Source organism: Phycodurus eques, chromosome 21, assembly GCF_024500275.1.
Source record: "Phycodurus eques isolate BA_2022a chromosome 21, UOR_Pequ_1.1, whole genome shotgun sequence".
Taxonomy (NCBI): Eukaryota; Metazoa; Chordata; class Actinopteri; order Syngnathiformes; family Syngnathidae; genus Phycodurus; species Phycodurus eques.
The window spans coordinates 10,107,443-10,135,000 of NC_084545.1; the positions used below are offsets into that span (position 1 = coordinate 10,107,443).

Sequence of the window (27,558 nt, forward strand, 5' to 3'; positions counted from 1 at the left end):
CCTACTCTGGACATGCAAAAGGAGTCCAGGTTCTGTACGGAGTGCATTTATTCTTGATTTTTCACAAGACCCGTAGAATTTGCATTTGCATTGTCAGTCTTCCAAGGCCAGTCTGTGACCTTCTATGGTGATGAAAACATTTGAGTGTCGTGCAAGCATCAAGCATGGTTATGCCCAACTCCTCCATCGACGGCCCATAGAAGCAAGTACGGCAGGTTGTGAGTGAGGCTTTAGGTTCATTGAAGAGGTTGCTTGTCTGTCCCCTGCTATTGACTGTTGACCAGTCGAGGGTGTATTTCCTCTCACCTTTAAAACAAACTGTTTTTTTAAATTATAAATGTCTTTATTGGTTGGGGTAAATCATCATAACTAAGAAGTGCCTTTTCTTTTATTGAAACAGGAGCTGTGAACATTCAGACATGGACTTGTCCATCATAGAAAAAATAATTGAGTTAGTAGTCAATCAAGGAAATTTATTGAAATTCCCTTCCCTACTCTGTTATTGTAACCTCATTTTATTCAGGTCTTGTGGCATCCTGATAAATTACCCATTAGAATGCATGAACTGAGCTTCTTTTATTTAATGGCGTTGTGAGACTAAAACTGCCCTTGGAGCAGTTTGGCTGTCTGTATTGCTAAAACATTATTCTTCCACTTGTACTTCAAGTCAATTGTTCATGTGATATGCTTGAATTTATTGTTGCCTTGCAGCATCGTAGAATGAAATGTAGTATGAGGAGGAAATTGAGTGAGAGGGAACATAGTATGCTTTATTTAGTATTTATCTTTCCGCTATGATAACCGTTATTCAGGCCTGTTTGTTTTTATAATTTATGTACCATTTAGGAAGGGGACATTGTATTTATTTCCATTTTAATTTTTCATTGTTTTTCTCATCCCACATCTCTGTGTGGTAACGTTTCCTTCTTGAAGCTGGATGTAATCCAAGTGAACAAGTCGTGGCAAAGGGCAGCTATGTGGTTTGCGGTGTTTTGACACGACAAGTCAGGTACCCTGCGATTGGCTGGCAACCAGTTCAGGGTGTACCCCGCCTCCTGCCCGATGATAGCTGGGATAGGCTCCAGCGCTCCTGCGACCCTTGGAAGGATAAGCGGCTCAGTTAATGGATGGATGGATGGACGACAAGTCAGGCCCTCTCGGGTGTGATCCAGCATTTGCCTACTTCTTATTTCTGCTACAGTGATTGCAGTTGCAACAGAGTGTCACGTTTGGGGTTTGGTCGAAGGCGAGGAAGTTAAGGCAAAAACATGGAGGATCCAAGTGCAGGGAGGCAATGCAGTAGTGCAGGAGTATAAAACAATTATATTTAATTCCAAAAAACAAAGGAAAACAAAGATCATGAAATAGTCTAAATCCTATATTAATCCAAAATCTAAACACAAAGAAACACTTGAGTAAACCCAGAACAAGAAACAAGACATGACTGATGAAATAACTGAGCGACAACTGCCGACTATGACATGGCACAGACAGAGACAATGACATAATGTAAAGACATGTGACAACGACAATGAACCGACAAGAACTGAAAGAAACCAGGGAACTAAATACCAACAGATTGACGAGACAAAGAGGAACACCTGGACAAGACACGAGTGGCTGGAGAGCTGATTGGTCGACACAAGGTAGACGAGAACAGGTGGACACAACAACGAAATGAGCACACGACAAACATGGAACACAGGAAAACATGGAACAAAACTAAACACAACCCAAAACCAAAACACAGACCATGACACAGTCTCAAGCATCGGTTGTTTGTCGAACCATTGAAGGGCAGTCGTAAAATTCCCCTTTTCCTTATGGTAACTATATAACTAACTTCAGAACTTTACATAAATATGGCCCGTTAAGAGATAAGCAAGAACAGCCTAAACATTTTAAAAGAAAATGGGTGAGGTTGACCTTTTTAATGACAGACATTTTCAATTTCCATAAGAAACAACATTTAGTACCAATGTCTGTCATGACTATGAGGATAGAAACAAACTATGAAAAACCTCCTTGCAGAGCTATAAAAGTACTTTGAATTTATCTGTTTACATGTCTATAATTCTGAACTAAATACTAATGATAGAAAAAGCCATGATATCGTAGGGAGTCATTGTGGCTAACATGTTAATGAACTACTGCATTAAAGCAGAAATGGATTACAAATAGGATGAAGTCATGTTGCTGGACAACTGAGAAGTATTCGTTCTCTCTTCTTGTGAAAAATATTTGTACTTCTAATATTTGTACTATTGTCTAACCCTTTTCTGACAATGCAACTTCCTCTTGCATCTGCAAATATTTTCCCTTATGGTGAAAAGGACTGTCAATGTTAATAGATTATATGCATCTTCAGTCTGCATCCCATGGATTTACATTCAGTCCCTGCAAGTGATATGTATATTGTGTATGTTAAGCTTTAAGTTAGAGTGGCAGAGTTTTACCAAACAATATTACCGAAGTCTGGGAGTGCCGAGGAAAGCAAGGAGTACCTTCCCTCTGCTTTTTCGAGGCTTAACTTGAACAAACAAGCTCCCTTTTCTGTCTTCTGTGCTCAGATCACCAATTTATGTGCATATTTACATTACATACATGTGAAGCAAGGTTACACTTGTTTTATAAAGGCGTCTCATTAAGATGCAGTGTGGCTGTACAACTACAATAATAACCGTATTGTTAAAATAATTGCAGACAGTGGCAATCAGAGCAACATTATCTTTGTAAATATGGATTGTTTTGATTGTGATCTGGTGTGACATTTGTGGGCAAATAACCCCTATGTTAATGCAGTGTAAGGCTTTTTAAATCTAAATCTAAACTTATTTATTTCAACCATTAACAGTGAGATAAAGATAACAAAATCAAACCCAAATATAAATAAGAAAAGCAGTGTTGATCATTTGCATAGGCTATGGTCACGTTACATCAGGGCTGGGCGATCTGGCAAAAGAATGATGTTTTAAATGTATTCTACCACCTGTCCCATTTACAAAGGCTGACACCTGGTGAGCGTGATGTAGGACTCAAGTGCAGCACATTGATCCACCAGAATCATTGGAAATCACTTAATCGCTTAATCTTAACTGTGACAGGTCCCTTAAAAGCCGGAATACAGAGCAGTCAACCTCATAGTTGAAAGGGTGACCCTTTGAAGACTGGGAACTTGTCTTCGGCAAAAGTCATGGAATGTGCTGTAATCCACAGATAGCATATCAGGAAATACCCCAAAGTCATTGTTGTCTTTATCCACGATTCACAGAGAGCAGAACTGTGAAACTCGCACTTTGCTATCTTTGTAGTAGAATCCTCAACAGCCACAGGGATTGGGAAACTAGAAGAACTTGAGGTCAGAAACAGAAGGCTGGGCAATCAGCTAACAGGAACAGGCAAACTTGATCTGGCAGAACCCGCGGTGTGGTTGTGGACAGAAAGCTGGGTGGATGCGCGGGGTTGCTTTGTAGCGGCTTTCATGGATGGCTGTCACCCCTTCCGACACGGAGTGCGTCATCAACAAGGCCTTAAACATGGGCTGTCACGGTAATTACTATATTGACTTACTGTTTGATAAATAAAATGGACACGATAGTTTTTCCGGACTCGATAAATTGTCATTGTGGTGGTGAGCCGGCGTGCGGCTCACACAATGAGCCAATAGAGTTGGATAGCTGCGTCATTAGCTTCTAGTTGGCTCACGGACGGGGCGAGAATTCTGGCAAAATACTTCTGCCACTGCAAGTACTTCCTGGGCCCACAGTCGCCTTGGTGTCAGGGTTAGATTTTTTAAAACACTATCTGCCAGTCAATGCAGCAGCATGCCACCGAAGTAAAGTCAAGTTTCAGCAAACAAAAAGCAATATGTCAATCATTGTGTGCTTTTGTCTTTTTGTTTTTGTTTTAAATGTGCCTTTGTGTGAGACTTCCATAGTATTAGCCCGTGTGAACAGCAGCCGCACAGCACACGGCACTGCTGAGCGAGGCATAAGCTGTGCAAAATGTAAGAGCGACAAGGAGAACTTTTCTGATAGTGTAAACATTATGCCAAAGAAAACTATTACGACACATTGCCTATTCTCTTCTGGAGCATGTGGGTGATCAAAGGCTGACTTGGAGCCAGTCAGATAAAAAGAGCAATGAAGTCTTGTAAGTATGACATAACTCCTTTCAACACTGCTTCTCTGTGCTTTTCCGGGTGTACGTGCTGTCCCAAGTTTTCACGCAATGTTACACAATGTTGTAGTTTTGACCAAAGAATGAGTGGGCTCTAGTGAGCTAACATTAATAGCTATGCTATCTACTCATTAGAAGATCGGTCCATATTGAACTTAGGTTTGATGTGGATGAATATGCTTTAATGATACAACTCAACTCGTTCGGCAAAATTTTGGGTGTGCCTTGAGTGAATTGTAAATAATAGTCATTTGCCATAGAGATCAACAGACCGGAAGAGGCAGGTTGGGATTAGTCCTTAAAGCCAGAAGTGCGTGACATAACCGCCACATGACTAGAGCGAACATCAACGTATATTTGATTCACAGGTGAAGGGCTTGTCTTCAGCGGACAAACCACAGTCTTGCAGCTCTAGGACGGGCCTTGTTTTTCTTTATTTTGGAGGCATAAAAACGCAACATCGATGCTATCGTGATAATTTTTGGGAAACTATATCGTCTTAAAAAAAATATGGTGACATGCCTAAAAGGTGCTTGGTGCTGACTGTGGCTGACATGCTATGAGTAGGTTGCTTTGGCTGTCATGGCGAAAATGGCAGACTGTGACAAAGGCATTGTTAAAATAATCCACACGAAGCATTCCTGTTTTACAGTTTAACCATTTTTTAAAAATTTCACATTGATGCATGTCTTAATGGTAAATTGTTTTATGAAACAGAATATGAAGGTGCTTGCTAAGTCACTGTGTTGTGGATGATGAACTAAGGAAATACTATTTAGACTTGGGCTCCAGCAGGCCCGCGACCCTAGTGAGGAGAAGCGGCTCAGAAAATGGATGGATGGATGGATGGACTATTTAGACTCAAAGAAGAAGAAGAAGAATCTTTTATTGTCATGAACATGCATGCATGCTCATGGAATTTGTTCTCTGTATTTAACCCATCACAGTGAGCACATACACATGTTAGTGGAACACACTGGAGCAGGGGGCAGCTGAAGCACCTGAGTAGCATTTCAGGGTATCAGTGTCTTGCTCAAGGACACCACAGCCGTGAGTCCGGGGGATGTTGGTGGATGGGCCAGTCGGGGTCTTGAACCTAGATCCCCCACCGTGGCAGGCAATGATCTTAACCATTGGGCCACGGTAAGGTACCACAAAAAAAACAAAAATTTGAAATGATCATTTTCATTTGCACCAGGATAATTTCTTTTTTAAATTAATGATTCGTCTTTCGGTTCCATTGACGTGTAATCAAACCTGTTTTCCATGATTCAACTTTTTTCTTCAATTTATTTTATACAAGATGACTTGGATTCATACAAATCTAATCATGCAGTGTTTGCCAAACATCTGTCCACCATAATATCCTCTCAAACATCCAAACTAAGCTGTGAAATGGAAAAGACATGCTCTGGGCTCCAGGAGGGGGAAAAAAAAATAAAAAATCCCTGATATACACAGTTTTGTTGGCGGCATTATGAGGAAAGTTCACTTGTTTGAACTGACATTGCGAACTCAGCAGTACCACGTGCCGAGTGATAAGTGAAGTTTGGCACTTTGTTGAACTACTGTATATTTCTGTCTTTGCAAAGTTAATACATGTGGAGTAAGTGAGTGTTAGTTTTATTTTTTTGTGGAGTGTTAAGTCTCTCTCCAGATAAGTGTTCTCTCCTTGCTGAGCATAGTGTGGTTTGTGGAATCATATGAAAGCAGAAGGTAAAAAAAACCATTTCTGCAGATATGACTGCAAATTTGACTACTCTCTTATGGCTGATCAGACTACAAGACAAATTTGGTCTTTCACGATTGCACTATGTCAAACTACTGCCATAAAATCTTGCCGTAATAGTAGCAACGCTACGTTTATTCTGGTAGCACTGTATCCCACTGCTTTCCCAGTTGTGACTAGTGTTTGCTTGAACTTTGAAATTAGGTCAGTCAGTCGTGACTGAGGAAGTGCAGCAGATAGACATGGGAACTATTTGGATGTAACTGTAAATGTTAAATAGGTGGGTTCATGGGTTACCTGTAAACTGGAATTAAAAAAGAGAGCAGCCAGTCCATGAATGAGCCTTTGATTAAGGAGGTTTAGTCTCTTAGCCTACTGCAAGACAAACTGTTTTTGTTTACTTATACAAAATTTAGAGATCAATTGTAATAAACAAAGATGCACTAAATGGCCTAAAAATGTATTACATATTCCCATATAAGCCTACATTAGTACCTGACTTCTTATTAACATAATACAGTATGTGCTCAGTTTCATTTCATTATTCAATAGGTGTCTATTTAAATAATTTTTTTTTTTTTTTTTTTTTTTAACTTGGATTTTTCTTCAGGACATAGTGTGTATTATGCATTCAGTAGTCAGTGTTAATGAGTATTCCTTTTAAGTTCTGAAGTTAGTCATCAGAAAATGTAATGCTGTTGATTGTGTTTTTCCGTGGATATAGTTTTGAAAACCCTTTTGTGAAAATCAAAGTGACACATTTCAAAACCCTCTGACTTCTATGCCTTTAATTTATGCCCAGTGTAAAAAAAAAATGTGGCTAAACTGTAAGGATCCTGATCATAGTGTAACAAAATATTCCTAGTGATGCAGTCCCAATGCAGTTAGGCAAATCTCAGTCTCTTCTGTATTTAGAACGCTTTACAAACTGCATAGTACCTTTGTCGTTTATGATGATTTAAGACAATCAACGGCACGGTATATAGCCAGTTAGCACATCTGCCTCACAGTTTTGTGGACCAGGGTTAAAATCTTGGCCCCGCCTGTGTGGAGTTTGCATGTTCTCCCTGTACCTGTGTGGGTTTTGTATGGGTACTCCGGTTTCCTCTCGCATCCCAAAAACATGCAGGTTGATTGAAGTTTCCAAATTGCCCTTAGGTGTGCGTGTGAATGGTTGTTTTATTTATGTGCCCTGCGATTGGCTGCCGACCAGTTCAGGGTGTACCCCGCTTCTCGCCCGACGATAGCTGGGATAAGCTCCAGCACACCCGTACAAAAAATGGATGGATGGACATCGACAATCAATTTTCTTCATCCCCTACACAAAATGATATTAAGTCATAGTGGCATATCCTGTCTCTGCTGGTTTTATAAAACATCTCTCTAGAACTCTCTCTCTCTTGCCTTTTCCTATGTAACTAGGATGCTGAGTAGCTTGTTGACAGGCCAAGGATGTTTATCTCTGTTTCGGCATCAGTATTGCACGATAAGATTATTTTCCTATAAGCATAGCCGCAAGTCTCCAAAATGATACCTGTGGATTCTGCAGCCTCTCTAGAGAAGTTATGGAAACGTACCCTTTATATTTTCAACATGTTTTAACATGGAGGACTCAGAAAGTATTGTGTTTCTAAACATATTTGTTTACTCAATAGTGGTTATAAATATGACATTACTAATTAAACGGCAGTGATGTCAACTATATTACATCACATTGATGGGCCCTGATTGTGCATTCTTTCTGTTGCTAATGAGCTTTAAAACCTCTACAAAACAAGATTGTGTAAACCTCCTCCATCTGTCCAACACATCTGTCACACTCTTACTTCCTCATTAATAATGACTTGGTTTTGTCACGGCATGTACGAGCAGCATCCTGTAGAGGAGTGAGCAGGAGTGTGTAGGTGTGTGATTGACCTGGTCGAGCCGGTTCCTCACTTACTGTCAGCAGCCACTCTGTCTTTCAACTACCGTATTTTCACGACCATAAGGCGCACTTACATTTTCTCCAAAATGGACAGGGCGTTGTATAATGCGGTGCGCCTTATGTGTGCACCGAATTCCAAAATCTATAAATTTTGCTTTGACTGCTGTCCGAGCTTTTGCGAAAGCTGTCATCGTTGCTGAACAGCCCCCCGGCAACGAGACTGACTACGACAGACGAAAGGGAACCCTTTACGTCTACATCAGCACTACATCTACGTACATTATTAAGGAAGCAAAAACAATGCAAAATAAAATGTAAACACCGAACAATCATTGCATCATCATAATTTGTTACAATACAATGGCCTAATTTGAAAAACTGTGTCATGGATAAGATTTCTGCATTGCTGCAGCCTAAAAAAGAGAGAGCGCTGTCTGACTGCCCCAGACTCTGCTTCAGCTATGAACGCAAAGCATCACAACTTTACTTTTACTTTAGAAGTATATTTTTCTCCAAGAGTTTGGTCAAATTTCAAACTGGATGACCTCCCGAGGTTCCACTGTAATTGTCTGACAATATGTTGTATAGCCAGACGTGATGTCTGCTGGGTGGCGGACTTTTAAGTTAGCTGCATGACCATGATGATATGACATTTCTAGGTAAGTGGTGAACACTAATTAGCTGTCTCTCCACCACATACCTACTTAACTCATGGTGTATATACAAACACAACCTCGGGTGATATGAAATATTGCGCATATGTATTATTCTCCTTTGGTCCTTGTTAGTAATAATAAGGACCAAATAATGTAACCTCGGTTCTTAATTTTGGCTCTTGTGCTCTGGCTGTCATACATCATGTCATACTTTTACAAGCTGCAAACACATGTCCATTTTTGTAGATAATTATGTTACAACCTATTTTAATTAACAACAACATACTGTAGAAGTGCTAGGGTTGTGAAACCTAAAACGCCAGACCTGAGATTAGAATATGCAATTCATTCTGCTACTCTGGATTTTACCAACTGACTCCAGCATGTATCCAACCTTCAATGCGAATGACATTTTTGTGTTTGATCTCCTGCTGCTTCTCACACAGCTGCAGCACACCAATTGGGCTCAAAACCCCTTTGGTCCAGTGAGAGTGGTTTGATATATGCTCTCTTTGATCCAAAACATTAGTCAGGTTATCGTTATATTATAGTACAGTGTAATCTGCATTTGACAGTTTTGATGGTTAAATTATTTTTGGATGAGGCATTAACTTGTTAATGGTGGGCCTAGTGTGTGATATGATTGAATCGTAAAATGAATTACAATCCATGTGTGCCACCAAAGCTTTCAAATAGACTTTCTCAACCAACTTGTGGTTACTTCTCATGTGTGGCCTTTTAAAGAAACATACTGTTTGTTATAGATGAAGTGTGTTTTATTTTTTTCTGTCAGGGGTTAACGCTATAATCCGAACCTTGGAGTGCTCTAATCAAGCGGGCCGAGACGGTTTGCAGAGGTGGTCATGGTCCGTTTGCAAATAAATTCCAGCCCACTTCAGCTCAAATGTGACCACGACATGGACCAGAGAAATAGACCAGTGGTGTGAATGAACTACACAAAGCATTGGAAAATCACAACTATTTAACACTTGGCATATTGGTGTCAGAATTGCTGTCTCATTGCTGGGTCATTCTATCAACAAGGAACAAAAAAACAGAAGCTCTTTATGACTTAACCAATTTAGTTTTTTCAAACTTTATACATTAACCAATTTAGTTTTTTTCAAACAATATACATCACAAACCCTGTCAAAATAGAACAGTAACTTCATTCATGTTTTTTACTGGTCCGATAATAAAAATTCCCGCATAATCCAGGAGTCAAAGACCAGAGTACCCAACTACAGGGTGAAAACAGCTTTAGAAACAAAACTTCACTGCAAAACGAGGATAGTGTGTCTTCATTATTCCTTTCCACAAATTTTGGTTGTTTTGTACGATCATACTAGGTGCTTAAATTTGGTATGTCGACTGCAGTTTATAAGTATTCGCCAGTCCCAGGAGTCTTTTAGACACGCTGTTGTAAATCATCCTGAGTGGGAGTGGGGGGCATGTGCAGTTCTTCATCCCCACCAGTAGACCACAAAGCACTTCTGTCACCATTTTCACATCGTCCTCTATAACCACAACGGCCACCACATGGCTCTCTGCCATTTACTCTCTTTTATTTTCACGCTGCCGCCTTCCATCAACACTGGTGGTCCGAAAGAGAGATTGATAGTGCTATCTTCCGCCACTCAGTGCCTTGAATGAGAACAGCCTCAGTGAAAGCACGGAGGGCCAGAGAGTAGCTGTAGGAGAGGTTGTCAAAAATCTTTTTATGACTCAAAAGTATTTTTTTGTCAAAATGGCTGTTTATTGTTTTACTAGAGTGGCTCCAACTACTGGAGACGCATTCCTTGTGTGTTTTTGACATACTTGGAAAATAAGGAGGATTCTGATTTTGATTCCGATTCTTCTCAAAAACAGTTTCAAAATTGTACGATTTGTTGTATTTGTTATTATACCTCTGAACTTAAAAACAACTCTTTTATTGAGTTGTGATTGAGGGAATTATGTTTGAGTTTGTCAGAAGCACATTGTTAAATCTCATAGTGTCTCAATTTCCAGTACATCAAGAACTATCAGTTCTTTATCATTTGATTTACAGTTCATACAGCATGGCAGTATGTTGGAGGGTGGAATGTTCATTCATCTATTAACAGAGAACTTGCTCGCAGTGGCCTTGCAGCATAGCCCACAGTCATTTCTGTCATCAGTAATTCTTCATCTATTTTCACCACCTCTTCTTTCCCTGTTGTCATCAATTGCAGTAGATAGAGGAAAGAGAGAAGAAATCTCTCTACTGCTATTTATGTCACATTCTGCCTCATTCTCTTTAATTTGTACATATTACATGACACTATTGTTGTATCCTCTTTAATTCATTTCTTATCCTCAGAGCAAAATCTGATAGGGAAAATGCGCACACAATCTTTCCAAGCCAGATGCGTACTGGATCGAGCTATTGGTCACTCGTTGTATAGTGAGGGCATATTGACAGAACATATAAATGAAATACAAGCTCAGGGCTTATGTTGACAACAAATAAGTGGTTCAATGCACTGAGGGGCTCTAAAGCTTGAATGGTCAGTCCATTAGCAGGCAACAGAAAAGGGGCAGGGTAAGCAGTGGGAGGAGCAGCCTGCAGACATGACATACTCTGTATTGCCCACTGCTCTTGTTTCGTAAGTATTCCAGCTGCTGTTCCGGTGGGGAAATCATTCAAACCATCTGAAGCCACTAGTTCTGTTCTGCTAAAAATATGATGTTATAGTTGGAGGAGTAAGGCCAGCCAAGCATGGGAGATTAGAGAGTGACAAATTTGAAACATAACAGGGGGCTTTCCCTTTCTTTATCACTTCCCCCCCCCCCCCATCTTATTTCTGTCTTTAATTTGTCTAGAGATTCACAAATCTGTTGTCACGCCAACAGCTACACTTTTTCTTGAATGTTTTCTGCAACAGTGCTGAAACAAAGTTAGACATTAGTCTTAGTGGTCCTTGGTTATTTGTTAGTTAATGCTGTTTGGATACTAGCTATTAGATTAGTTAGTTAGTGTAGTCAATCGTGCAAAGTCAAATGTCTCTATGGCATGTTTTGGTTTGCCATATTAAGGTTTGGAAAGACAACCTCTGATATGATTTGCCTATCAAACCAAAGAGTGTGCAGGTATAGTGATGATAGAAGCTTCTGCCACATAAATAGACTTGTACCCCAACTAAAGGTTGCTCAAAAGTGGGGTGGTATGGGTTGGATAGTTTGAGACCCGTTTTAATAGAAACACAGTATAATGTGAAAGTGGACAGGATTTTTTTATTTCTGATTGCGATTCAGGTTTCTGATTGTGATTCAGTTTCTGATTGCGATTCAGGCACACGACCATTACACTACAATATGTCATCTGAGCTTGGTGTGTTAAATGTTCCTCTTTTCTGGAGTAGTGGTTGACATACGTCTGTTAGAATGCTTGTTCTAACAGCATCATACCGTTTGTGCATGTGTCAGAGACAAAGTATATGCACTACATTATTTGTCTTGCTTGCAGTGGTGGGTGTGCACAGCCAGGAAGGCCTTCTCTACTGGCCTAAATGCTATCAGAAGTCCTCCATGAAATTGTATGGATTTATTCCTCTTATCTCGTCATTTTGTAGGGTTTCTCTTAGATGTGGTTGTTAGATTATTATTATTATTTTTTTTTTGTCTAATCAGATTTCAGGCAGCGGTGTCAAACTCAGTTTTGTCAAGGGCCACATTGTAGTTATGGTTTCCCTCGGAGGGCCATTACGTCTGTGAACCCATATAAATATATGATGACCTCATATTATTACACATACATTACAAATTGATGGATAACTTGTTTTGAAATCAGAAGCCAGTGAAACACTGCTTGTTCTACTATTAATCAGTTTATTTTAAAAGGCGGATTGGTAACAAAAAAATGCTTGCAATATCTTAATGTTGTTAAAAGTGAAGACTGGTATTTTTGTATTTTAGCAAGATGCATAAAGTCCACACAAATTATTTGCTCTCGCTGGCCACGTTAAATGATCCGGTGGGCCAGATCTGGCCTCGAGTGTGACACCTATGCTCTACAGGATGTGCATATTATCATTCTTGTCCTCTGACTGGTTGGTCTGAGTTAAACTTGTAATTGCAACTTGCAAACATGTCTGTAGCGACATGCACACATAAATACATTAAATAATCCACATCTCTATTATTATACATTTTTGAAATTTTTTTTGGTCATGTTATTAGTTAAATATTGTTTCTGAACTGCTTCAGATAATGTATGGGCAATAGTTGAGTGTTATCATATTGAACGTTTGTATACTACTGATGCTTGCATTAATTGTGACATGATAGTGGTGGTATTAAGAGGTGGAATGAAGGCCCCGGTACCAACTGCACGGCCGGCCACTTGTTGTTTTTGAATACAAGTCATTGATTACCATATTTCGATTATGTCAGGCTTGCATTGACGGGGTAGATCAATTCTTTGACATTCACATCAGAGCTCTATCTACATTTGGTACTTTCCTACATTTGTGCAAGCAGCATTCAGATTTTTCACAAATACTGTATGTACATGACAGGAATGTGTTTCCAGATTTTAACATATGATTTTTTTTTTTTTTTTTTTTTAATGCAGGCTTATCATTCATTATTTTTCAAATATAATTTGTTTCTAAATGTAAAATCTTCAATTTAAATGAAAATGTCAGTAGCTCTCCATCATAATCCAGCATGATGAATGCAAGTCATACTAACAAGAACCCAGGTTGTGATCATGCCACTGTTAATGGCGGGTGTGCCAAAAGTCATCATCAGCTTTTGACATTACAGGCACCTAATGCTGCCAAGATGTTGCATTTCCAAAGTGTAATCTAAATGACATGGAATAGTACATGTTCCTTATGTGTACTGATCTTGAGCATGAATCAGAGCAAACACTCTTGCCAAGTGTTCTGGACGTTAGGTGTCAAGTTCCAGTGGCCTCGTGTGATTTCACCTCAAGGTCCTAAAACATGTTTTTGCTACTAAGGATCGTTAGTTGACATTTGATCTCTTTTATCAACTGTGGGGAAACTCGATAATCAATTAATGTATTCATTTTTAAATGTATTTTTCTGGGGATGGAAGAAGTCACTGCAGTATGGGTTCGCTCGCTTGACTTCTGTGCATGCAGCGTTCAGTTCCCACTCAGCTACAGTGTGTATGGTTGTCTGTCTCTATACAGTGTGTGTCCTTTAATTGACTGGTGACCAGACCAGGGCACGCACACACACACACACGATGGACGGTGATAGAAGACTCACTCTCTTAATTTTCTGAACTCCCGTTTTAATCCCTGTATCGACCCATTAGCATCACTGAATTAATATTATTATAATTATGTATTTAACACAGTTAAAGTTGTCTCTGATTTGAAACCCAAGAATTACCCTCTTTTTCTGTTATTCTTTGAACGTGTCTTTTTTTGAAAGCCATAACTGTTAGCCATCCAAGTAAGAACGCCTATTCATTTGGCTCAGTTTTCACTCATGATCGAATTGCTCTGTAATTTCTGTGAAGATGCTAAGTAAACCTTATTTATATTTTGCCAAGTCATCATATGCTGCTTCTCACATCTGCGAGAAATCTGACCACTTGTAGTTGCAATTTTGTGGATGAACAGACTGCTTACATGCGTCTGCCTCAGGGATTTGAGGCTAAAACATCGCTCTGTAACATGACACTCACCTGCTGCTTCTTTCCTCTAATAGCCACTTAAATCTTATTGTTGACTCATTCAGAGTGTTTTAATTTGCTTTCTCTTATTTACTAGACCATAGAAGTGTGCGTTTTCAGCATTTGTCCCGGACTGTGAGGGCCTACAAAGTGGTTACAGATGTGGTCTGATGTGTATAAATTGTTTGTGTGTGCAGTTCTGGTATGCACAGGTGAGATGTACTAAAGAAACGATTCACCCAGAAAGGATTCGAACACATAATTGTCTGATTTGTGTCAGTGTCAGATTTGTCAACTACAAATGTAACAAGTGATTGCCTTAGATTGCCCAAGAGATGCATGCACCATACCCCAAAATAAGTTTAGCCTGACGATAGGTTGACTCTTTAATTGGCTTAATGATGTGTCATTAGGAAACCACTCAATATGGTCCTCATTGCCATCCTCTCTGGCTGCAGTAGCATTTCCAGCTCCTGTTGAGTCATGAGGCAGCTTTTGTTTATCAGGACCAGATGTTGAGCTTTCTATGTTCTGTAATCATAAGAGTCATGTGTTGAGGCTTAGAAGGTCACACAGTCGTAGACCTTCCTGCAGAAGACTCAAGACATTAGTCTCACTTTCATGTTTCTTGAACTTGCGATGGATAGTTTCTCCTCAGTAGCACCTTAGCGACTGTGTATGTTTGATCAGTATTTGTTTGGATGTAAGCAATGATCTCTATTGAATAAAAAGGCTGAAGGATTTAACTTGTGTGCATTGTGCTGCAAAGCTCAAACACTGAAAGTGGGAGGCTGACAGGTTGAACTACTGGTTGGAGCTGGTGAGTCACTGGGCGGTCTGGACACCCATAGCTCAGAAATGACAGGATAGGGTTTTCCACATTTTTATTGCGAAAGTCTTCCTGACTTCAGTTCTTAAACAGTGATGTACACTCAGGATCACTGGAACGTGCCATTACTCCTTATCCCTACATGATTTTTTTGACAGTTTTTCTGTTAGTTGTGTGAGCATATCATCACCTTTTGCTAAGATGTTTTGTCTTTAGGTCTGTTAATCCATTCTCCTGATTTGGCTTGTATTTCTGTGACTTTTAACAGCAACAATAGATGCAGGGTTTGCATTCTTCAACTTTAACCAACCAGAAAAGCTTCCTGCACTAACACAGAGGCAGTCAAAGACTCAAGTCAATCTTTAAAAGTCATTTAGTTTGTGTTGTCTTTTGTCTTCACGCAGTAGTGGCCTCCACCCCACTGACACATTCAACTAAGGACATAACATTCCATTTGTATAATACTTTTCTTGATTAAAACAGGAATTCCAAAATAATGTGCATCTGTTAATTTCTTCAGAATGGTTACATAATACATGAAAGCTTGTAACTCTGCTGTGCTGGTCTGATGAGCTACTGTGTGACTCATAACGTAGGGATCAGATCTCGCCAAGTTGACAATGGAGAGCTTGTTGATACCTATCTTTAAATGAAAACGTACACCTTCTTATCTTTGTTGTGAACTCTTCCTCCAAGTTTTTTGGATGTCATCACCGGGTTCTAACATTTGATAATTAAGTACAGAGAAGAGGATGACTGTCTTTTAAAAGAATGACCTCGACGTGATTTGAACACGCAACCTTCTGATCTGGAGTCAGACGCGCTACCGTTGCGCCACGAGGTCCCGTTGTGGACTGCAGTAGAAAATCTAGCTTCTGTTTGAATGGCAACAGCCGCTTAAACCGCAATCAGAAACATTCACAGGCACTCTCTCTTTCTCTCTGTAGCACACAGTCCTCCCTCTGCTGAATCACTCCAGGGCACAAGCTTATGTGCAGCTATTGACAAGGACAGGAAATGTGGTGTGGTACAAAGACACAGATAATAAGATGAAAAGAGCTTTTGTCTGGCTAGTTAGTGTGTTTGTGTACATGTGAGTGTGTGTTTTTGTTGTCAGACACAGTGGAACATCCTGTGTGTCACCTTACTGGTCAATACCTGATTAAGAGAAGTGTGGTGATGTAGCTCTCACACTGTCGGAATAAACAGTGTGAAACTACCAATTGAATAGAGGTCCACATGAGTGAACAAACACTCATGCTTCCTGCACATATGTTGTACAATATGCACTAGTGTAAGCATGAGATGAACACATTTCACTGTAACAAGATAATAAATACCAACTCCATGTCCATGTCACATCACTTTGTAAACCATTTCTGTTAACAAACCACCAGGGATGAAACTCAACCACCTTGGTGTTGGTAATAAGTGTTTCATGGAATATAAAAATGTTCCCATTGATAGAAAACTTTTCACTCTTGACACAAACACAAACTTTTCCTGAGGTCTGGTTTCACTGGTGAAGTATGCTGATACTTCTGTAAATGAGGGCTTTGCTCTCATGTTTTTCATGGCAAAGCACCATGGTTGTAAAGCTCCTACATCACGTCAAGCATGTCAATTTCAAAGTGTCTGGCCATGTTCTTCCAGCTCCACGAGTGTGTCTTTGGGATTATGTTTTTGTGGCTGAGCTGCTCTCACAAGTAATCAAATTGAAGAACAAGCCAGGATGATGTCTGTGCCAAATAGACATATGGGATTTGAATACAGAATTTTGTGAATGTTAAAATTAGCTATTAAATTGCGACTATCTATACTCAAGTCTTAATCCAAACCGAATGACAACTCAGTAAAGTGGTGATGATGAATCTGCTCGACCAATGGACAACTTGCAGTGGTTTCTCTCAAACTGTACTGGTACAGCCCACGTGGAACCCCAACTGATGAGCTGCAAATGGGAATTTTAAAGTATTTTGTATTACCTTATTTTGACAATGGAAATGCATCAATTATTAAGTACTGTGCTGTACAACCGTGACAAGTAACCGTCGTGGAAAAGGGACTTATGTGGTCTTTTAGCCCCCTTTTTTCATCTGTTCCTTTAAAGTTTGTCTCTTCTGTTCAACAGCCCAACATTGCATTTGAAGGTGCATCAGTATAGGTCAATTTAATCATATTGTACAACTGCATATTTAATGTGACTGTCAACTAGCTCCTCTTCCTGCTCAGTTTTTTGTCATAGAACTGGATTTACCACACTTTGTTTGCTTATAACCTTAAAAAAAACAAAAACGTAACACACTAACATTCCTTTCATGAGTTGGACCATTTTTCCTGGTGAACCAGAGTGGGGTTAAGTAAAGCTGAGCCTGAAGGCATTTGACCACAGATTCAAAGATAGCTCAGTTTGGAGGACAGCTGAAGAAAACATACAGACAGAGGGAGGACACAACATAGACAAAGAGCAAGGGGATTCTTTCCTAACATGACGATGGAAGGAATAGTGGTTTTTCTTTTCCCTCTTGTCTGGATTGGCTCTCATGCCTCATTGCTTGAAGACCTTGAGGTGGCCAAAGCCAGAAATAAAGGAAAAGAGGGGAAGAAATGGACTGAAATAGAAGCTTTTGAAATGTACCTTTTCAGTTTTCCACTCAAAAAGCGTTTCCTTGACTATTAATATCCCACCCAGCCATACATTTGCTGTACTGCTGTTTTTACTCCATCCATTTTCGCTATAATAATGCTTCCAATTTATTCCAAACCACAGATTATTTTTTTCCATTTTAATGTGATAATGTGATCCATTTGGGGTCGTGTGAGTGTAAAGTGGATAAGGTTGGATTAATGAGGTTGATCCACAGGTCACAGGTGGTGACATCTTTGTACATCCCAAGTTGATTCTTAACACATCATTTAGATCCTTGTTTGTGATTCAGATGATTTGCTATAAAAAAAAGGAATACATTCATCAGGGCGTACAGAAGATTAAAATATTTCATAACAGCGAGAAAAAAGTCAATCCATTAACGTGCAATCTGCCAACTCAGTAGCGCATTTATGACCCACATAGTGATCAGATCATCTGATTCCAATATCTGTTGGCTTGGCAGTGATCATGTGTGAGATGGCTCAGATAAGGTCCAAAATGCTATGTACATGTATTGCAAATAAACATAATGCCATGGAAATTCTTAACACAATCCCCTCTCCCTTTTTTCCTAGGACCCCAGCTACTGGGTCCAGGTCCACAGGTTGGAACACCGTGATGGGGGAATCCTTGACCTGGATGATGTCCTCAGTGATGTGGCAGATGACAAAGACGGGGTAAGTTCGAATAAACCGTTTCTATATTGGTGTTTATTAAAGTTGCTAGCTCTTCTATTTACATTTGCATGCTACAGTACAGCTTATGGTTGAAATGTGGTAAAAACTGTGGTTGTAGTCCAGGATGCCTTACTACTTAGAAACTGTTGAAGAACAACACTCCTAAATGTGCATTTGCTATTTCAATTTCTAAATATTCAGACCTTTTGCTAACAGCGATGTCAAGGTCAAATTTATGTCTGAGGCAAGCTCCACCCAGCTGCGCTACTGTGCTGTAAATGATTACTTCCAGTCTCACTGCATCCCTCTCATGGGAATGGTATTGACTACACTTGAGTCACTGGCTCTTACTAGCAACTGTATACTATACTTACTGTAGTAAAAACTACTAAATTACCCTTTGTTAATTTATTAGCATGTACAATTTAAATGTGTGTTATGGTACGGTGATGAGAGTTGCAGCAGGAAGTCAGTGAATGCTGTTGTAACATAAAACAACATTTATGTGTATTATGGTGTGAAATGAAATGGTATTGACAATTCATATCACGTTTGGAGTGACAAAAATTCCGAGTGTTATCACAATATTGCTCAAATATGATATCAGCAACCCAGTGAATATTTCACACATTTGAAACCACGTCAAGCAAAATTAATTTTCATCCCTGCCTCCGCAAAATTTACTTGAGAGGAAAATAACAAAAGGTTTTGAAATGTTGTTGCCCCTTTTCAATGATGCATTCTTTGCATACAAGCTAAATGACTTGACTTTCTACCTGCGGTCTTATAAAAAACGAAAAATATGCACAACCTTCTTTTTTACTGGGCTGCTTCTGCAATGTTTCTTAAGAGCTCTTTTTCTTATCTTTTTTTGTTCTTAATGCCCTGCGTAGAATAGATTGACATGGCAACATAGATAGATGCTGATTGGACAAGAAAGATCTAGCATGTACATACATTACTGGAAGCAGTGCAGCCAAGAGAAACATTCGGAAATAAAGAGAAAAGACTGGGAGTAAATGTAAGTCAGTGCTTCTGATAGTGTTTCGGCCAGCGAGGAAGGACTTTCCGGCCCTGGCCACTCACCACTAGAAGCAGTGATACGCAAACTACAACCACAAAAATAAACATTGTTGAATGAAAACTTCTCTTAAAGTGTCAATCAAAACTTAGCACAATCATTGTTGTAAAGCCAAAATTTTGATACAACTCTTGCGTTGGATCTCTTTACATGAGGTGATGAATAGGCGGACCCTTGCTACACTTGAGCTTAATCATATGAACTACTGCTGAGTGGGAGTTCAATGTGAATGTGTGTGTGTGTATGAGAGCGAATAAGCGTGTGTACCAGCTCACTACGACTGTGCGGTAGGTGTCGTGGTTACAAATCAGGTGAGATGAGGTGTGAGAGCAGCTGCTTCGCACCTGCTGCTACTCTGCGGTATTGATGTCAGTAGAGTCTATGAGGCACTGGAAAGTGAAATCAGTGATGAATCTCTGGGTTTGACCTGCTCATTACCTGAATACATGACTATGAAGGTTGTTAATCAAGGTTCAGTAGCTGGCGTGCGCCAGTGTTAATGGTTAACAATGTGACCCCAGTTTCCGTCACAAGGCTGCTGTGGTGTTTGCCTATTTTGTACAGACCTTCTATAAGCTACAGACCTGGAGCACGTTTTAATGTAAAGGTTTCTTGTGTTTTAGCTGTAAATCTGAGACAACAACAATATAGCTTTTCTCAGTCGTCCACCGAATAAATCCATCCGTAAAATGGAATCAGTCCAAAACACTGCCGCCCTTATTCTAACAAGATCCCCTCACACCTGGTCTACAGCAACTTTACTGGCTGCCTATTACACGCCATATTTCATACAAGATCCTCCTACTCACAAAGACAACGACAGCAACAATAACCTCATCCCTCAGTATCTCACCATCAACGTTAACTGACACACCTGCTCTCTAAAGTCATTCTCACGTGTTTAACTTGTTCTACCTCCTGCCAGTCTGATCACAATGGGGTCAAAAGCCTTCAGACGCCCAGCCCCCCACCTTTGGAACAGTCTCCCACCTCACATTAAAAACTCTGACTCTCACCACATTTCAATCACGACTCAAAACACCTAATTAAACAGGCATGTTCATTTTGATTGGTTTGGTTATAACTCTCATATTGTATTGGTTCTTGTCTTGTAGACTCCTTTTCTGTGTTTTTTTCCAAATTTTTCATTTCTTCATTTTATATTGTTCTTTTGTAAATCCATAAGGTGTCCCCGAGTGACATGAAAGACGCCCAAAATAATAATAATGATGAAAAAAAACATTATTGTTATGATAGTTGACTCAGTTGATTCAGACTGGCATCTTGTCCGTCACAGTGACTTATTTAAGCCCCATCGAAGCACTTTTTAGGTCAATTATTGGATTCCTCTCTCAACCAAGTGTTGCATTTCCTGCATTATTATAATGTATTGTTTAATGCAGTGATTCCCAACCTTTATTGAGCCAAGGCACATATTTTACATTTGAAAAATCTCACGGCACACCAACAAACAAAAATGTCACAAAAAGTGGATACACAAGTTAATTATACACTTTCTGCCATCTAATAGAAAAGCATTTATTTGTTCTGTCTGTCTTTATATGCAGCTGGCATAGATGGATAAAAAAAACATAATTTGTTGTAAATAAATAATATTTTGACCAATTAAGTGAAATTTGATAACTTCCCGCGGCACACCAGAAGGGCTCTCACGGCACATTAATGTGCCACGGCACACTGGTTGGGAATCACTGGTTTAATGTATGCCCATAACAGCTCAAATGAACAAGTAGACCAGTTTGTGTAAATACTGTGTGGGTGTTTGGTTCCTCTTTTGCGTGTATTATTTGTAGTAGTAAATCCAGTCTGTCCGGTTCTTTCAATTGGGAATCAACTCTGTCCTCGTTTCTCTGTATTTTACAGTTAACCATGGACTTGTCCTCATTTTGAACCAGTTAAAGCTAACAGTGATCATACTGTTATTAATGTGAAGCTTTGCAAGAGAGTTTTCACACTTATGTTGGTTGTTTAATGTTCATTTGTCAGTAATAGTGGTTGAGGGATGACACTGGCTGTGTGAGCTTAGTTCTCCCGCAACAAGGAGACTTGTGCAGTCAATACCTATACATGTGCACAGTGGTTAACATATGTATTAGACCAGTTGTCATAAAAACCAAAAAGAAGCCATCCAGCATCATGAAGTGCTCTTTCAGTTTTCAGTGAGTTGTTATTATACCCTTATTACCAGGAAAGAGGCATTTCAAACTAAATTCCGCCAATGGTTGGATGTTTGGTGGTGGTCGAAGGGGTCGTATGCGCAGAATGGCAGCCACACTTCCATCAGGCTTCAATGTTCTGTTTAGAAATGCAAGTGAACAAATATAAATTGACATCTTAATGAAGAAATAATGATGAGACTTACTACTTTTTCATCCATCCATCCATCCAACTATTCACACACCTTCACACTTTTGGGGAATTTAGAGTCTATAAGTAAACGATTTCAATAGCACTTTTAAAAGATCATTAAGTGCTTTGCACAAAATATGGTGACACAAGATAATGACAAAATCATGATAATAATTACATTACTGAAATGACAGAAACAAAACAAAACAAAAAACATAAAGAATATACCATGCTTAATACATAAATGAGCCAACAAATCAACTAAAAGCTCGTCCAAAACAGTTAAGAGTCAACTGTTTTCAAAATCCGATGTTTTACCATCGGATTTTGTTTTGACAGTTGTTGACAAACCCGTATAAAAAACAAAATGCTCCCTATGAAATATGTCTTCAGAATATTGGTTCTCTGCTGCCATCAGGTGGACATAGATTGAAAATACAGATGCTAATACCAGTTTTAGCTCAGAGCCTTGAAAAAAAAAAAAGCCCAATCATATTTCATTTCTCTGAAATGGCTGCATATTGCTCTGATAGTTGCAATTAATCCTTACATCAGATTGCAAAACGACAAATTAAATTCTCCTGGTTTGAAGATCAGCCTTTAGGTGTGAGACAATGGAGTCAGCCATGAGTTAATGTAGCAATGAAAATGGTTAATTACGAGCAATTATATATACCTTTTAAGGCACAATTACAATAATATGCAAACCTGGCATACAAAATTGCCATTGTGCAGAAGACACACTTGCACAAATTACTTGCTGCTACTAATTAGTAAGTTTTGTTCTGCATTCAACAAGTGACGTTAAAAAAAAAAAAAAAAAGGTTTTTACAGGCACAATTGTTGTCAGGAAACTTAATTGATGGATTACATTTTATCCATTCATTCATTTCTACTATACTTATCCTGTGCAGGGTCTCAGGGAGCTGAAGCTGATCCCAGCTGACTTTAGCCAATCGGCAGACTATATATACCCTGGACTGGCCAACTCAATCAGAGCACACACATAAAAAGTAGTCCTACCTGTACTGTTTATAGTCAGGGTCACACTCACATTCACACAAGTCAGGCAAGTTAAACACAACACCATCAATGACTAGTACCTTTAAAGACATATATTAAGAATGTCTTTTTTGAATGACTATAGATAAGAAAACAAGAAACATGTGACATTTGTACATAAAGGTCAAGCCGAGCTATGTTCTATGCTGGTGTGTTTTATTTTATTGTCCACTGAAGCCCACCTAGCAAAAACACAGCAAGCCACACCTATCATGTTACCTTGCTTGATGTGCAACTTCCTAAAGTGACATTGATATTAAGTGAGGTGGATATTTGGCCCCAAGTCTGGATCTGCTTTGTTATGAGCAGAGGTGAGTTAATGGATGCCCTTCCCCACCGATTGAATGCAAAGTCGAATCCTCCTGAGTGATAACTAGAAAATGGTCAATTAGTCCTGAAGCTGATGAGGCCTCGACGAGACACATGACTGGAGTTGTTACACTTTTAGACCACTAAGTGTCGCTGTAGTCCTGGTTTTAGTGGTTTAATGTTGACCCTTTGCTACAGCTATAGGGTAGAAATGCTTGTTCTTTATTCTTTAATTTATATTATATTATATTGATGTCATACTCTGTGATCTATCTTACTCATATAGACAAGATATGTTACATTGCATGTGTTAAGTCTGGGGGTACCTAATGAAATGGCCATTGAGAGACATTTGTTAGATCTAAAAAAAAACAAATAAAATCACTAAATGAAAAAAATGAAAGCTTTATAACAGGAACCAGATTTTTAGCTCTTGTTATCCATCCATTTTCTGTACCGCTTATCCTCACTAGAGTCGCAGGCGTGCTGGAGCCTATCCCAGATATCTTTGGCGAGAGGCGGGGTACACCCTGAACCGGTCATCAGCCAATCGCAGGGCACATAGAAATAAACAACCATTCGCGCACACATTCACACTTACAGGCAATTTAGAGTCTTCGATCAACCTACCATGCATGTTTTTGTTATCCAGTGGTGGTCAATTTGCAATTTCTTGGCCCGTGAAGTTGGCATTGCCATGGCAACCGCCGTTGGCACCAAGTGGGCACCTGCTCTGGGTTGAGATCAAGCTGTGAGTGAAATTAGCCGAGGCTAAAGCAGGGTCCCATCAGCTGTCCCCCAGGTACCAGAACACTGCTGGGGGAAATCAAAGACTAATTACTCATCACTGTGTGTGTGTGTGTGTGTGTGTGTGTGTGTGTGTGTCTGCGTGTGTGTGTTGTGTGTGTGTCTGCGTGTGTGTCTGCGTGTGTGTGTGTGAGCTTGAGCTCAAGCGCTCGCACGCCCGCGTGTCCATTTGTGTGGAAGTAAGTCTTTTGCCATTGACTGTCGACTATGGTGTGAGCCAAACAGTGTAAGCGTCATGTTTTCTACATATGATCAACTGTTATGACCAATGTACCTTTCATGAGATACAGTATGTTCACTAATCCATATGGATCCATTTGCACATAATCAAATGCACATATTTGGTATTCTGCAAATGCAAAATTGGGCCCGCTAACAGCAGTGTTGCATTTTTTTAAAGTTTTGATAAAATTGATATCTGATAAATGGATGTTTGAATGTTTCAACTATGTTCTTTAATTTATTCTGGTTTATGATTAAAGTGAAATGAATTATGAATAATCACTTACGGAAAGTGTATTGATTACATGATAGATACAGTGGTCTTGAACGACGGGTCCAAATGTGCGTATGACTTGTGACTATTTAACAAAAGGACCATTAATGTCTTTGTTTGGGCATTTCGATGCAGTTCTTGGATTAGATCTCCTATCAAATACATATACTCCTCTTGTAAAGGTAATAATGTTCAGTTTTTAATGACACTTTCAGAGAGTTATTATTTTCTAGTATGCAATATAAAGTGCCTGCATGTCTAACTGTGTACTTACTTAGATTGTACTGTATATACTGTAAATATGCTTATATTTAACCATGTGTTCAGTATTGTATCCATAGTTTGCAGTGGTGTAGAACTGTACTGCATCATTATGAGAGCTGTTCCTAATATTTTCTGACTCCCAACCAAAATCTTGGGTGACCTCAATAATAAACATATTGTTAATTATAAACATATTGATGAATATACTGTTAGCAAGTAAACAATAAGACACCAGGCACTTTATACCTCATTCTGGAAATTTCATATACTGTACTTAGTTCCTTGAACACATTTGACTCTCGTCAAGTCTGATCAGCAGCATGCAGCAACATCAGTCAGCTCTAAATCTGCATTGTGGCAGAATAACATCACCTCCACTGCTTTTTTCAGAGGTTTATGGGCAACAGCAGGCAGTTTTTCTATTTAATTTCTCTCTTAGGCTTTAAATGTATCGCATGTTTTTGCTTGTTTATTAGGTCGGCAATTTTGTAGCCACACTTTCTTGGGAAAGATTGCTGTTCCTTTTCAGCAGCTCCCGCCTTCACACAATTATAATCCCTCACAGAGGGGATATAGCCAATGTAATCACAGTCTTTCTGTGCCTCTCCATCAGGGGAACCACAGGATTTACTTTGAACAATTCTATGGCCTGCTGGTCATTTTATCCTTGTAAAACATTAGGAAGCCCAATACTTTCATGCTAATTAATTGATATTTTGAGTGGATATGCATGGCATAAACTTCCATCACTTCCAAAAGTATTGAAACACTGAGGCCAAATCCTTTTTGTTTTGCAGCTGCCGACTGAAAACCTTTGGGTTTGGCATCATTGTGTGAATGAGATAAGAGAACACCATTTCAGCTTTATATTTACGTATAAACATCGGAATGTAGAACTTAGAAGATAGCAGCTTTTGTTTGAATGCACACATTTTTCCTGTGAGTAAAAGTAAAATGTAAAAATCGAAATGTTTCATATTTTCAATGTATTTATTAGTTTGATAACAATGAAACAAAAGCAAATCGTTTAACATGACCTACTTTTGAGGTGATCGCGTCTCTGAAATAGGAAAAAGAAGTATCATTTACAATTTAATTTCTTCAGTTAACACACTGTAACTCATGTTGCATATTGGGATAATGCGATCTACCAAGTGCTCTGGAATAAAGGTGACTTGCCAATCTGTAATGTGGAGTATATAAGCGTGTGGAGCCACAAGCATGTGTTATATTTATGCCTTCATCGGACTACAAGTCAGCATTAGCTGCATTGCATATGCAGTATGACATACACATACAGTGACTGCCCGAGGTAAGGATGCATGTTGCATCGCAGCTGGAAAAGATGTGGTCTTTCCCTAAAATCGAACAAAATCAGGTCATGTCACCAAATGTATCCTTCAGCTTGAAGACAACACAATCAGTAGTGTAGGTGTCTTTGATTCCTCTATAATGACAGCTCCACCCTCACAGGAAGTGTTTTCTGCCAAATTGCCCCTGACATGATTTCAACTCACCAGAATACAGACTGGTAATGCTGCTAGAGGTACACCAGACTAATAAGAAAAAAATACATATGTGGGGAAAACAATGATGCCCCACTACATCACCCCCACTTCCTGTGGGTGCCCTAAATAGGGAAGCTTGTCCTGGTTGACAGCTGTCAGGGCCTCTTTGGTTCGAGTGACTGCTGAGGTATTTTGCCAAACAAGCCTATTATCTGTGCAGTTCTGTGTTGGGGATTGTGGAAAATAATTGGGACAGAGACAAACCATAAATGAAGATGACAGACAGATACAGGCCCTCCTACTGAGCACCCTACCATATACCCCTGAAGGGGTGCAGCAAAGAGAAGAGAAGTGCTTTTGTCTTTCTACTGATGGCCCTATAGGGGCCAATGGCAACAATGACCAAAATAGGGACAAAGACATCATCCTGATTTCAGTTCTAAACAGTTATTTCTTTGTGACCCAACCTCATGGAAGGCAATCTATTCTTTGTCTTCCTGTGCCTCTGGAGTATGATAATCTTCATGAAAATTGCTCTTTGCAAGGTCAACAAGTCAATTTGAAATCAACATTAATCTACGATGCCTCCTGTAAATATCTCCAGATTTATTAAAATCTAAATGTTTCAATTTTTGTATATACTTTATGGTTAAAATATGTTCGTCATTTGTAAATCTGTGACACTTTTTGTCAACCAGTGAGATGCAGACAAACCCCCTCACCCAAAAAACGCACCTAATACTGTATACTGATCCTTAGGAAAATTAACAAGCAATTTCAAGTATTCTTAGGCCAAAAATACTGAAATAAAGCCTATTTCCCCCAAATTAAGTATTTACTCCAATAATAAATTACTGTCAAGTAATTATCTTTCCATGAAACATTAACTGCCCTCGTAAAGGCAGCAAAGCCTGAAGCGCTGATAAACATCTTCACGTTTCAGCGCACGGGCCATCTGTTGCAAAATCAAGTCATTGAAGTCCACTGCTTCTTGTTTGGAATCAAGAACCGAAAAACAAGGTACCTATGTTGCAAGGGAGGATATTAAAAGTGTTAAATTTGGTTCCTGGGGAACCTCACCCCTTCCACTTTTAACCTGTCTATTTTGCCGATGTATACATCCACCCATCCATCATTTTCAGACAACAAAAACAACTAAAGTCTTGTTTAAAAACACAGGTGATACCTGATATAAAGCAGTAACCGTAGAATAACTGAAGAGGACCAAAGAAGACAAAGAGACTCACTCAGATTGGAGAGCAGGCTCCGAGGCCGTGAGCAGAGCAGAGTCTGGCATTGCGACTGGCGCTGTTCAGAGCTCAAGTTGACAGTGGCGTGCGG

The 27,558-nt window shown here is 39.4% G+C and overlaps 1 protein-coding gene, 1 long non-coding RNA gene and 1 other non-coding gene across 5 annotated transcripts in view; 1 reads left to right on the plus strand and 2 right to left on the minus strand.

The window, feature by feature from the left end:
* LOC133396457 (partitioning defective 3 homolog) overlaps nucleotides 1–27,558 on the plus strand; it is a 298,273-nt gene that overhangs the window by 11,406 nt on the left and 259,309 nt on the right. For both annotated transcript variants that reach the window (XM_061666339.1, XM_061666340.1), the window contains exon 2: nucleotides 18,219–18,320. In XM_061666339.1, the coding sequence (XP_061522323.1) occupies nucleotides 18,219–18,320 (102 nt within the window). The remainder of the gene's footprint in view (nucleotides 1–18,218; nucleotides 18,321–27,558) is intronic.
* trnaw-cca (transfer RNA tryptophan (anticodon CCA)) lies at nucleotides 15,766–15,837 on the minus strand. The gene has a single exon. It is a non-coding gene; the product is annotated as a tRNA-Trp (tRNA).
* LOC133396458 (uncharacterized) lies at nucleotides 21,412–27,541 on the minus strand. Of its 2 annotated transcripts, none has more exons than XR_009767369.1 (3): nucleotides 27,465–27,541; nucleotides 23,773–23,958; nucleotides 21,412–21,717 (listed from the first exon to the last, which is right to left on the minus strand). It is a non-coding gene; the product is annotated as an uncharacterized LOC133396458 (long non-coding RNA). The 2 variants fall into 2 exon arrangements; XR_009767370.1 differs by having other exon boundaries at nucleotides 23,773–23,955; nucleotides 27,465–27,531.